Source organism: Manacus candei, unplaced genomic scaffold (genome assembly GCF_025592945.1).
Source record: "Manacus candei isolate 608988 ecotype Guabito, Panama unplaced genomic scaffold, ASM2559294v1 h1tg000064l, whole genome shotgun sequence".
In the NCBI taxonomy this organism is placed as follows: Eukaryota; Metazoa; Chordata; class Aves; order Passeriformes; family Pipridae; genus Manacus; species Manacus candei.
The window spans coordinates 2,188,799-2,202,054 of NW_026138112.1; the positions used below are offsets into that span (position 1 = coordinate 2,188,799).

The 13,256-nt window shown below is 50.9% G+C and overlaps 1 protein-coding gene across 4 annotated transcripts in view; it reads right to left on the reverse strand.

Annotated features, from left to right (window-relative positions):
* Positions 1 to 76: 76 nt before the first annotated feature.
* The window catches only part of PXN (paxillin), a 49,331-nt gene continuing 36,151 nt past the window's right edge, over positions 77 to 13,256 (reverse strand). For 2 of the 4 annotated variants that reach the window (XM_051805386.1, XM_051805387.1), the window contains exons 7-15: positions 12,100 to 13,152; positions 11,049 to 11,315; positions 10,109 to 10,534; positions 9,448 to 9,528; positions 7,150 to 7,320; positions 6,633 to 6,806; positions 5,994 to 6,075; positions 5,501 to 5,649; positions 77 to 3,516 (exon numbers count right to left, since the gene is read on the reverse strand). In XM_051805386.1, the coding sequence (XP_051661346.1) occupies positions 3,250 to 3,516; positions 5,501 to 5,649; positions 5,994 to 6,075; positions 6,633 to 6,806; positions 7,150 to 7,320; positions 9,448 to 9,528; positions 10,109 to 10,534; positions 11,049 to 11,315; positions 12,100 to 13,152 (2,670 nt within the window). In that variant the 3' untranslated portion in view covers positions 77 to 3,249. The remainder of the gene's footprint in view (positions 3,517 to 5,500; positions 5,650 to 5,993; positions 6,076 to 6,632; positions 6,807 to 7,149; positions 7,321 to 9,447; positions 9,529 to 10,108; positions 10,535 to 11,048; positions 11,316 to 12,099; positions 13,153 to 13,256) is intronic. The other 2 variants (XM_051805388.1, XM_051805389.1) reach the window with 1 other exon arrangement.

A 13,256-nucleotide genomic window follows, 5' to 3' on the forward strand; every position in this document is an offset into this window, starting at 1 on the left:
CCCCGCCCTGAGGGGGAACCGCTCCGGGTCCGATCCCTCCCCAGCTCAGGGGCTGGAAACAATCGCGACACAGGCGTGAGAATAACGGTAAAAACTTTATTGGCGTAACTGCAAGAATTTTAAATGGAAAAAAAAAAGCGGAGTTAGAAGTTTACATGGGAGGGGGAAAAAAAATCAAATAATTGTCGACCCAGCCAAGCTTCCCCCAGCCCAGCCCGGACGTGGTGAGAAAGACCTTCCCCAGGGGTAGCGCCCGGTCCGGGGGTGCACACACAGACCCTCCCGGAGCGCCTGTCACAGCCCCTGCCAGCTCCTCTCCAGGGCCAGGGACCCCCCAGCACCATCCCCAGCCCCACACCCGGCTGTGCCACCCTAGAACTGCACCTGCAATGAACTACACAGGCATTTGGGACACCACAAGTCGTTATTTGGCAGAGTAGCATCGGTGCAGCATCCCAGCGTGTCAGGCACCAGATGAAGGCAGGAGGTAAATGTGTAATGATCTCAGTTAAGCACTAAGGACACCGAGCCTCCCCTCGGCCCCCAGCAGCCCTCACAGCACCCAGGGCCTTCCACATGTGCCAGGAGTGTCACTGGCACAACCCTCAACTAGCAGTGAGTGAGGTAGGTTAAAGACTCCCCGCACAGGGAAACTGAGGCACGCGATTACACCGTTTGCAGATGTCATGCCATTTGCAGTGGCAGTGCCAGAAACATCTCACCCCTTTCTGACACTCGGACACAACAGCTGTGTGTCCTCTCAGCGGCACCAAGGATTGACCTTTTCAGTGAGATAAACACACACAGCTTAGGAACACCCATTTAAGTTAAATCGACTTCACAGATGAAAAGGCAAATGCATAAGGATTCTTGCCTCATGAACTCTCCCAGAGCTACACTCAGCCCAGCTGACACAGCTCCAGTGCTCCCACAGTTCCCTTCGGCCTCACACCCACACACTGAGTTCATTTGTAGGGGAAATGAGTGAAACAGTTTCAGTGATCCAAGCAGGGCAGGGCAGCACCGCGACAAGGTTGTGTGACAGGGACCTGCAGTTTCCAGCCCAAGGCTGGGCTGGTTTCTGACACAGCCACCCCTGGGCCCCTAATGCACCTACCAAGCTGCAAAACACACCCAGATGCCTCTGGTGACAGTGCTGTAGCACTCTGGAGCAGTAATTGAAACACTGCTCCCTGGGCTGCCTTGGCTGGTACCACAGAACGGCACCGGGAATTTCAGTGCAGTCCTTCCCTCTCCGTAGCACCCTCCATCCAGCCAGAGACCTAAAAGTGCTTTAGCAAACACAAGCTAAGCCTCCCAATAACCTCACAAATCCAGGCTAAACTGCCCCCATTTTACAGATGGGGAAACTGAGGCACAGTAAGGTTTAGTGACTGGCCCAAAGTTACACAGCTAGTCAGGAACAGTCTGTCTCTCCCACTTTCTCCTCCTCAGTCACAAGACCTTTTTTCCTCAATTTACCCTGCTCTGATTTCAGGTGGCTGAAGAGGAGAAACAGAGGGCAAAGGTCTGAGCTCCTCCCCCAAAGCATCACATTAAGACTTACTCAAACATCCTGGAAGCTGGGCTTTGGGAGAAAGGCAGGTGATTCAAATACAGCAGTTTACAGGTTACAATAAAACCAGAAAACACACTTTTAGGTGACCCAGAGGAGGGGAAAAAAAAAAGCTATTCACAGTTCACCTGCCTGTGCTAGGGAAAAAATACAAGTCACATTCCCTTCCCCATAGATTCCAGCCCCTCCCAACCCGCAATAAAAAGGAAATATTGAATGTTAGTTCGGCTTAACAAAGCATTGAGGTTATAGATGCAGTAAGCCAGCACAACTGGCACACTGCCTAGAACAGCACAGCTTGATATAAAAGTTGCTTTCTTAAAATCACTTCAAAACCAATTTCTGTATAAGAGGATTAAAAGTAAATTAGATATGAATTCAAAATCAGTGTAGAAATCTACAGTTCTTATCAAAGACTGGATACAGTATTCACTTTGATAGTAAAACTCCAGGTGTGTCACGCACACCTGACCCACGGGACTTGTTATACCAGTAACAGTCAATATAAAAGGTTATTGCTGTAGCATCTCTCAGTAGAACATGTTTAACAAGAGCACAGAAAATGGAAACACCAAGGGGCTGACAGGTCTCATTAGCAAAGAGGAAGAAAGGATATAAATTTAGGATTTTTTTTTTTTCCCGGCTTCTTAACCCTCTCCACTTTTCCCCACTCTTGTGACAGTTTCAGGCCCTGACAGATGGGAGATTTTCAGGCCAGATAAACACACACACATCACACTCATTCATAACAGGGATGGATGAAAAAGGCTGCTCTGACCTCTCTGCACCTGCATTTAAAGAAGGGATGATGCCTCTTCCTCTCTCCCAGGAGCAGCAGGTGAGGGGAGCAGATGCCCTGAGCTGGCCTGGATGGAGATGCCTGACATGGGATGTTCCCACAAGGAGCACACATCAGTGCTGAGGGATGGTCAGGGCTTACCCCACCTTCTGCTCTGGTGTGCTGAGAAAAGGCATTGAGAAAGGGCATAACAAACTAGGAGGGGAAAACCCCCAACCCACACATTAACATCTTGATTCCTCTTAATTAAAAAAAAAAAAAAAGTAAGTGGTATTATCTCCCTACAGTGTAATGGAACTGGAGAGACCCTTGCAGGGTCTTGGCTGCCTGTGCTGGTGCTCTGGTCTCAGCAAGTCACACACATGGTGTGGCTCTGTGAGGGGAGCCAGGGTGGCCCTGAGGTTACAGGGTGCCCTTGCTGGGCTGTCGCTCACCCTGCACACGTGCAGGCAAAAGCCTGAGAAGGAGGTGTCAAAGCAGAGGGCTGTGTTGTCTGCAAGTGTCTCGATTTGCTCAGGGAGCTGACACGGGCTGAAACGTACTGGCAAAGACTCCTGCTGCCAGGAGGGGGCTGGGAAGATCTCCCTGTTGGAGCCCTCGAGCTAAGCTCAGCTGTCAGTCACACACACAGACACACACACCGTCATGAGGGATCTCGGCCTCTCTCTACTGAGACACAGCAAGGGGCGTTTCCAGTTTAATGGTCCGTCTCATCTCTGGATCTACTGCCTCTCCATAGCAGCAGAAAGCACTCCCCACCCCCCACCCCCCTCCTCCCCTGCCTGGTAAGATTCCTAAATCACAGTAATGTTCAGAGAGCCAGAACTGCCGAGGGGGTGGCAGAAAGATGCTTTAGCGCCCATCGATGGTGCCTCTAACAGAAGAGCTTGAGGAAGCAGTTCTGGCAGTAGGGCTTGTCGTTCTGCTCTTTGAAGGTTCCTTTGTTGAGCTGCTTGAGGCAGAAGGCACAGACAAAGTGTTCAGGGTGAAATTTCTTGCCCATGGCAGTGATGCAGCGTCCTGTGATGGGCTTCTGGCACCCGGAGCAGAGGGAGCCGCGGCGCTCGTGGTAGTGCACCTCGCAGTAGGGCTGCCCGTCGTGCTCAAAGAAGCTGCCATTGATGAACGGGGTGAAACATTCCTGCAGGAGGACAAAGCAGAGGGGACAGGTTGTGTGAGAAGCCAGGGATGTGGGGAGGGGTAGCTCCACAAGCCACCTCTGTGGCACAGCCCAGCTGTTCTGCGGGCAGGTGAACTGCTGCCCTTCACTACTGTCCTGTTGTCCAGAGCCAAACTCTGTCCACCAAGAAGAGTTTCCAAGAAAAGGCTGAGAGATAGACAGATACAGGCACAAGCAAAGGAATTAACCAGCTCCTTCCCCCAGCTAGCTTCACTTCTACAAAGAAAATACTATGGATGAGCTACCAGATGTGTCCAGCCAGGAGAAAGGAGAACACTCCTTCCTCTGAGGTGGGAAACACTGAAGCACCTTTCCCTGTTCGGTTTTTTCTCACTCCAGCTTCCCCACAAGGGCAGGCAGAAGGAGAGACCAACACAGACTTTCATGCAGCAGAATCCTGATGAATACTGGACTAGTTCCAGCTGAGAAAATGAGGCACAATTAATCTTCACAAGTGACCTCTCCACAATGGCTGGCATTAGGCTGATACACTCTGCAAAGGATTGTCCAACCTGAAACATCTCCAGCAGTTACACACGGATCACTGCTGGGAGAAACTGTTTGTTCTACAGGGCTAATGATTTTGAACAGACAAGGAGAAGAGGATACACCAGCTACATGCTAATTAGTGTCCAGAGCTCCTCCTCCCCCTTGGTGTCAGGCAGCTGAAGACTCTACACTTTAGAACCTGCAACAGAAGCACCCACCACCCCCACCAGACTGGGGAGACCCCCCAGTGGTGGTCTTGTATGAGTGGGAAACTCCTTGTATGCGTGGGAAACTGAAGCAGCAGAGTGTGGGAGAGTCGAGGACGCTGCCAGATTTGCCAAATACATTAGCAGCAAGGCTTGAGGAGGAGCCATGTTTGCAGAATCCTGGTTTTGCTGTCCCCTTCCCCGGGGAGGACACTGACTATCACACACAGCTGGACCCCAACACGTGGAAAGGGATCCAGCAAACAGCAGGCAGAGCTGTTAAACACTCACAATACCAGGATGAATACAGTTTGCCTGCAGCGAGTCCAAGACTTTACTAATGCTGACAGTTCAATAAACAGTGTCTTCCCTCAGTCAGCAGGACAGCTGAAAAGTTTGCTCTGATTTAGCAAAAACAGGAAGAGAATCACATCTTGTGTCCTGGAAGACATCCATGTTGGCCCCACTAATTCAGGCAGTGTGGCAGCAGGGGGAAAGGAAAGCACAACTGCTTGATAAAGTCTCAATCTCTGCACAAGAAGGCACAGCCCTCCCCAGCCCCACAGAGTCAGGCACAGCTTCTGCCTCCACTCTCTGCACACCACTGCAGGAGCCACAGACAGTCCCAACAGCACGGACACAGTCAGATCTGAGCATCACACCAGGAATCAGCAGCTTGTGGTTCTGGCTGCTTCATCTGGTTTCTGCCCTTCTCTCCCACTCTAGGAAGCACTGGTTGATTTGGCTCATCTCTTGGGGCCTTTAAGAGTTAATATTTGCAATGCTCTCTGAAAGAGTGCCAAGCATTTAATCTGCAGTATTCCTGTTTCTTATGCCTGTTGTATGGAGCCTGCCACTATTTCACTGACTTGCACGTTTGTCTGAACAAGGTCAGCCTCGTTAGTTTACATTGTCAGATGGAGCATGGGAGGAAGATCCTCAAAATCTGAGTGCTGAGGCAAGTGCTCAGAGAGAAGCTTAGCTTATAATTTTTTAAAGGTCACAGAAAATGTCTCTGTTTATCTGTGAGCTGCTGCAGAAGCCCATAATTGCAGTTGGGAACAGAAAGGCAGCTCGAAAGTTCAACATAAACAGGCAGAGGAACAAGAAGGTGTTTGGTTGCTGACATGTTTTTATCTTGTGGGACTGGCTGCCCTTCACTGCCCCAGAGACGCCTTTTCCCGATATGGGACCAGATGCCTGCAGGGAGGAAAAGAGAGGGGTCGTGCAAAGGACCTTGGGTTTCTTACCCGACAGACAAAGCACTCGGGGTGCCACAGGGTGTTCAAGGCAGAGATGTAGTTTTCCAGGATAGCCCGGGCACAGCCTCCACACTTGGGAGCAAACATGTCAAAGTAGTCCTTGCGGCAATAGGCTTTGCCATCCTTCTCATGAAATCCTGCCAAAGGAGAGGAGAGGCAAAGGGATCAGCTCCTGATCTTCACCTATGGCCAGACAAGCTGTGTGGGATAACCTGTGTGGGTGGGATCATCCCTCCCCCTGCTAACACACACAGCAGGGTCCTTGTTCTGTTCCCTTCCCATCCCAGCACATGCATGCTCTTCCTCTCTGGGGAGAAGAGATGATTACTGGTAGCATTCTTCCCCCACAAACAGCTGTAGCCCTTGGAACTCCAGTAGTTCCCCTGTCCCCTCAGACTGTCCCCCAGCAGCAGCTCTGCCTTACACCCTTCTCTGTATTTTAGGGAGGAGATTGTTTTCTCCTTGCATAAACCAGCAGTACCTTCAGGTCCAAAGAAAGCTCCACACTGGGCACAGAAAAAGTGTTCAGGGTGCCATGTCCTGTCCAAAGCCGTCACCACTTTCTGTTCAGGAGAAGACACAAAGTGCAAGTCACTTAACTGATAGTTTCAACTTGGAGGTGAGTAAGGGGGGGCTGGAGGGAGGGGAGAAGACATTAATGTTGGTGCTGACAAGAGCAAGCATTAAAATAGACTGTCCTTTAGAGAGCTGAGTCAATTCGCCCCTGCCTCTGGCTCGTTCGGGCTCTCCCCACTGCACACTTTTTTTACCCTAAAAGGATCTTAGGCACTGCCTCCTCCCTTACACAGGGCCCCGTCCAGCCCTCAGGACTAGCACTGGTGCCTGTTACCACAGGCTACCAACACACAAATGCTGAGGAATCAGAATGATGGAGCAATGTGGGATTCTGAAGGAACTTCACAAAAGGTAAGAGGGACTATCTCCTCTCACTGGTGTAAGAATTTGACTGGGCCAAGTTGTTTCCCTTTCAGAGCAAAGACAAAGGAAACATGGAAATCCCAAAACAAAATCTTCCACCCAGGACACATGGGTGGAGTTTTCAACACCCAGGCCCTGCAGCACCTTGCCAGCACCCTGAATCCCCCCCCAAGGAACTCACATCAAGGATGGGCCCGTTGCAGTAGTAGCAGCGAGGGGAGAAGAGGTTGTGGTAGTCCTTCTCGCAGTAGGGCTGCCCATCCCGCTCAAAGAAGTTCCGCGACCCGATCTCCTCCTGGCAGTGGGTGCAGACGAAGTGCTCAGGGTGCCAGGTTTTCCCCATGGCTGTAACTACCTGTTGGGAAGACAAATCATGAAGAACAACTCTACCTCCCTCTCCCCTAGACCACATGACAAGCTACCAGCTGGAGATCAGCAAGAATGACAAGTTCTACTACTCAAGTGAGCCCTGGACTGGGGTAGCATGAAAACTGAATTACCTATCATCTCAGGAGAGGGCAGTCCCTCAGGGGCAGGGTAGAGGTCACTGGAGGAGCTTACAGCGTACCTAGCCAGTGGATAAATAGAGTACTTCAGTTTCTCCAGCATCTCCAGTCTCTTCAGCCTCACGAAACAGCCCTCCCATTACTCCCAGCTGCAGCCCAAGGTTCAGCAATGAGACAGCACCTTCCACTCACCTGCCCAGCAATCGGCTTCTTGCAGGCTCCACAGACACCTTTGGCAACTGTAGCTACACCCAGTTTGTTCAGGTCGGACTGGAGACTTCCCAGCATGGTGTCCAGCTGACTGCCCGGCTTGGAGGCTGTGGATGGAGGGGAGCTGCTCCCGGCTTTCCCCTGTGCCATGAACTGCAGGGAAGAGAAAACAAAAGACTGTCAGTTCTGCTGTGCTTTACCAGATAAATGCCTGCTGTTGCTGCCAGTGGCCCCTCTGCAGAGACACACAGGGGGTTTCCAGGAGTCAGGTCTCTGAAGACTGAGGGCCAGAATAGAGTACACACATGTATGCTGCCCATGCAGAGACATGCAGAGACCCTGGGATGTGTAACAGCAGAGCTGTGCACGGAGGATTTGATTTTCCTTCACTGCACATACAGCAGAAGTCCCCAGCACATCCCAGGCAGTCAGTACAGTGCTCTCTAAGCCTCTGCCAAAAGTCTCCCTTTACCTCATCAGTTCCTGGCCAGCTGACAAAGCAGACGCCATCCAGAGGGCCCCTTCCCCTTGACCTCTCTCCATTTCTATGCTGCTGCTGTCAGTTCTGTCTCCTCTCTGATAGAGATGCTCTCCTCTTCCTCATCTCACCCCCCTTTCAGCTAGAAAATCTTCCCCCTTCTCCCCACCTTCTGCATATCTGTTTGTCAAGTCCCCTTGGCCCCTCGGGTTGCTCTCATCCCATGCCTGAGCCAAGCAAGTGGAAGGAGGAAGGAAACAACTGCCTTGCAGTTGCCTGCTGTTTACCTACAGAGAGGGCAGTGCATCACCAGCAGACAGGGCTGCCACATCTACTGTCAGACCTGGAAATGCACCAGGTGGAGGGAAGGGGAGTCAGATATTTGTCTCAGAGGCCTTTTCTGAAACTCACACCACCACAGCACACACAGCTTGGAAAGGCTTCCCAGAGGAGAGGGAGAAATGTTTTACTGAGGCTCACAGCTTATAAACAAAGCATATGTTCTCCTTGGCCACCACAGCACCCTTTGCAGACAAACTACTATAAGGAAAGAGAGATTATTTTAGCTGACTTTGCACTGCCACAGTTACTGTCAGGTTTAGAGACACCCAAAGAAGTCCCTCCCTGAGATGCTGGTCTGGAGCACATCTTCTTTTGCTAAGAGAATAAATTAAAACAGACATAAAATCTACACTTGTGTACAACCCACCAGTGTGCTGCCAGCACAGCCAGAGGAGCAGGGACATACTGAAGTGCTCAGAGCTGTAGTGGAATGTGCCCTTCCAGCCACAGGAGGAGCTCTGTTCCCTGTCCTGCAGCTGCTTGTCCTTGCAGTCGATTAGTTTACTCAGTGACAAATCCTGCTTTCTGCTCCTTTGTATAAAAATTCTCATGACATACATAAATTCAGCTTTTTTTACACACACATTCACACACTCCTCAGCCTTGCCTCGCATGCAGCAATGACTCCCAACGGAGCCTGACACACAGCTTTTCCCCTCCTCTCTCCTCCCAGCCATTCCATAACTTGCAACCTCTCCTAGTCCAGCGGCACAGAGCAGCCCCATCACACCCCAATGTCCTGAGCCTAAAACAAACCTTCCTCCACAGAGCAGACAATTGCTACCAAACTGTTACAGTGACAGTCCAAAGCACAGCACTGCAAGGAGACAACAGGCCTTTGGAGACAAAGACCAACCAGAGCCCCAGGATAAAGCCAGAGCTTCCTGCACAGCACAGCAGAAGGAAAAGGAGGATTGAGAGGATCGTACCTCTTCTCACTCTAAACAGGGGTTTGTAGCCACCAGGCAGGGCAGGAACACATGCCACACACAGGTGATAAATTCCATCCAAAGAGAAAGGAGATGAGATGAATTCAACATGTAGCAACAGAGCACTTCACCCTTGACCTCAGGAACCACACACTCCTGCCAGCCACAGCTGACCCAGTGCAGGCACAACCACCTGTGCACACCTCAATGTCTACCTGGTCTGGTGACCCAGCCTCCTTGACAGCTCACAGAGGAGCCCCCACCTGAAGGAGGTTTGTTTCCACCTCCTGCAGTTTACAGGGGACACTCAGCACAGCATCCACATAAATTCATCATGCAAAGGCCCTTCAAATTCCCACCCTTCACCCATGAGATCTGCCATCACTCAAGTTCAGTGAGGAGCTCTATGAGCAGCAAACCATGCACTACAGGATATTATCCACGTTAATGCACTGGGAGCTCCGGGAGCAGATCCCAGCACACATTGACCAGAAAAGCACACCATGCTGAGGAAACAAAAGGAGGTCCTGCCTTGCCAGGGGTGGGGGGGCCCAGGGGTGCAGGAGCAGCCAGCAGATTGGCACTGGGGACAAGGGGAGGAGCAGAGGTCACCTGGAAAGTACAACAGTTCAAGATGCAGAAGGGTTTCCTTTCCTTGCTCGTTGCTTGAGAAAGCTGCCTGTACACTAACACTGCACTGCTTGTATACATTAAAACTCCCCCCCCACCACAGAGCCACAGCCCTTCCCTGACAGGAGATGCAGAACACAGATCTTAATCATGCCATCTCCTCCCCACATCCACTCACACTGTGGACACCTGTCTAAACAGGCAAACACAGGAAGGACTGTTGATCTGCTCCTTCCAGTATGGAGATTTTGCCATCTTTTACTCTCCCCACTTCAAGAGAGATTATGGTAGGGAGAGCTGCAGGTTGTGTTTCAGAGTTACCTTCTTAATCTCAGAGGGAAATGGAGTCTCTGCTGCACAAAGTGACTGTCAGGACAGACATGACCCACACACCCCAGCAGCTTATTGCACACATGTACTTTGCAATGCTACAGCTGGGCTTGTCCATAAATCCTCTCTTCTAGCCAGCAGTTCATACCAGCCCTTACCTGAACACTGTATCTACTGAGCTATCAAGTTACAAGCAGTAGTTGGATTGGAAAACAGTGCTAAAAACACAAACCAGGGGAGAGAAGCCTGTTTGCATTTCTGGGAAGAAAGCTTCATCTTCAGTCTGACAGCCAACAGAAACAACTGTCTTGCTGCTTGGGGTCCAGGTCTGGGGAGAACAGGAATGCCTGGGATCCTCAGAAGGAGGGGTGCCCACAACAGAAACCTCATGATAATCATCATCAGAACTTCCCCACTGGAAGAGAGGCTGGGGAGCCAAGCTGAAGGAAGAGGAAGACACTGGACTAGGAGCCGGGGTAGATGGCACATGGGAAGGCTGAGGTGGAAGTGGGAGGAGAGGTCCAGGGCCAGAGACATGAGAGGGAGCAGCATTAGCAGGGACTGTCTTTGCAGCTTCTTTGGAAGGCTGGAGCTGGGAAGAGGCTGAAACAGAGACTGTCCTCCTTGGGAGGAGTGGGGATTCTGGAGGAAAAACCACCTAGAAAGACACGGAGGAAGAAGAAAGGTGAATAAATCCAAAGAGGAACCAACAAGGAATTGGTTGTTATCAGTATGTTTATCTAAGGGAGAAAGCAGCAAGAAAAGAAAAGAGGATTAGAAAATGTGGTGTGTAGCTCAAGGAAGAGCATCATCTTACCCCCAAAATGTCCTGCACAGGTACAGCACTGAGCAAAAAAAAAACCCCCCCTCTATGACAGGCTTCCCAGTGTGGATTTAAAAATAATCCCCACAGAGACATTCGGCATGTGATAGCAGCAGGCTGCATAAACAGATACTATCACCAGCTCCCTCAGATCCCACTCTAATTCTTAAACACCCAGAACTAGAACCACATGCTGCTTTCCTTCTCAGGCCAGAGAAGGGTGAACAGAAAGACTTAGTCCTTCATTTCAAGTGGCTTAGGACACTCAAACTTAATCTGCACCACCACACAATGCTATCTGGGCAGAGGGACATGCTGGGATTTCCCAGCACACGTCCCCGCTGTCTACCTTCTCTACTTGCTGTCCACCACTCTGCTCTTCCCCCCGGGGTCTGGCAGTGACAATGACCCCCTCTGTCAGCCAGGCATCCTGGCTCTGCCATTCCTCCTGTTCCTGCTCAGCGATGCCCAGTCTGTCCTGCAGCTCTTCAATCAAGCGATCTTGGGACTCAGTCTTGTGGAATATGGCAGGACCTAGCTTACGCCTTGGAGAGAGGTCCCGAGACATTGGATGCACATTCGCAGTCTCTTTCGTCCTCTTGATTAAAGATTTAATCTAAATGACAAAGGTGAAAGTATCAGCAGAGAAGAGCAATGTCACAGCAAGCCCCAAGATGCAACAGCACAAACTCAAAGACATCAGTGACAATTGTGAGTAGGAAGAGTGATGACATTTATTCCACAATGCCAAAATTCCTCTTGGCACAGCCCAGAACAGTGACTCAGTGCAAGGAAAAACCCTGTAAGGATAATCACAGCGGCCAAAAATAACTGTCTAGAAAAGGAAGGGAAAGATTAACCAGAGGGAAGCCAAGATAGGAGGTGCAGCATGACCACTCCACTGAGCATTACAGAAACCTCAGCATCACAAGGGCACAGAGCAGGCTCTTTATGTTTGCCCTTGACAGGCACAAGGCTCTTGGTGAACAAAGTGTGCTTCCAGCACGGGAAGAAACACCAACAGCTCCAGTAATGGGACCTAAAAAGGCCAGCAGAGGAGCTGCCATCCCAATCAGGAACATCCTCCAGTGCCATGAAACAGCCCTGGCTACTTTTCAGAGGTCTGCAAGGACTGAACTAGGGAATAAGAGTCCGTTTCATGAGGAAACCCCTACAGACTGCTGTGTTCTGTGCTGCTGAGTGACATGCAGGAGAGAGCACAAGACAAAGCCGAGGGTTCCAAAGCTCCATGCCATGCAGGTGCAGTGACCCTGCTCAGAGCTCCGTGCTGTTAGTGTGGGTGAGCCCGGGCACACTCGCTCCACACACACAGTGTTAGTGTGCTGGCAGAACAGTCCTAGCTAGGACTTGTCCTAATCCTACATTCACTCAGTGCCTGCCTGGCCTGATGCAGAAATCCTCTCAATGGGTGGTTTGGAGACACATGGTAGATCCCATTCAGCTTTCCCAAAGTTTTCAGGAGATTCCAGAGCGGCTGCAGAGCTTCTGAACTGCTCTTTGTCCTGGTCTCCTCTGGCTTTGTTCATGTTAGCAGTACCTGCCTTCCTAGGAGTTCTGTCCCTGCCCTGCCTCTTCTTGCCCAGATCAGGACCATTATCTACCTTGGTTTCACGAGGCACTTCAGCTTTTACCTCCTGTCCTTGCTCCACTACAAAGCCCAACTGGTTTTTAGTGTCTGGGAAGACATCCCACCGATCCAGGGCAACAACAGAGGGTTCATAAACAGAATCCAAAACGCTGTCATTCTTTGCATGTATCTCTGGTGCATGTGCAGGCAGCTCCAGGGCCCACAGCTCATCTAAAGCTGTTTCCACACTTCTGCCCAGGGAGGAAAGGGCTGACTTGTCCATCAATGCTCCCTGCTGATCCAGCTCTTTGGGTACCTGCCCCTTCCCCTGACCACTTGAAGCATTTGAAATGGATATACTTGAGATTTTGGGGTCAGTTCTCTGCTCCTTCTTCTCAGTCTCTTTTGCCAAATCATAGTCCAGGCCTCGTGCCTCCACATCAGCAGGTCTACAGAGAAGCTCCACACTGGAAGCTGGCAGAGCCTGGGATGAGTTTCTAGAAAAGTCAGGCTTTCTGCTCAGCTGAGCCAAGCTTGCAGAAGTCACCTGCTCCCCACGAGTAGCACAACCAGAAGAGCTGCGTGGTGGGGGCACAGGGACTGCTTGTGTCAAACGGGGCACAGGTGGAGGGGCAGCAGGATGCCCTGGAACAGCCAGCACTGCAGTGTCACTGCCTCCCTCAGCACAGAGTTCTGCTGAGGGGGCACATGGTGGCACCGTCCAGTCCCCACTGTGAGTTGCAGAAGGGTGTTTGGAATGGGGCAGCACTGTTAAACTGGGAGGGGTGTCGCTGGAGTCTGCATTTGCTGAGCTGGGAACTGGTTCTAGGGAGGGTTCAGAAATCAGAGACATAGTGGAACTAGTCTGCAAAAAGGAGACAGAAGGAATAAGGAGAGAAAGAGATAAAGACAGATGTAAGGAGAAGGGGGAAAAAAAAAAGCAAAGAATTAAGCATTTTAACAATCAAC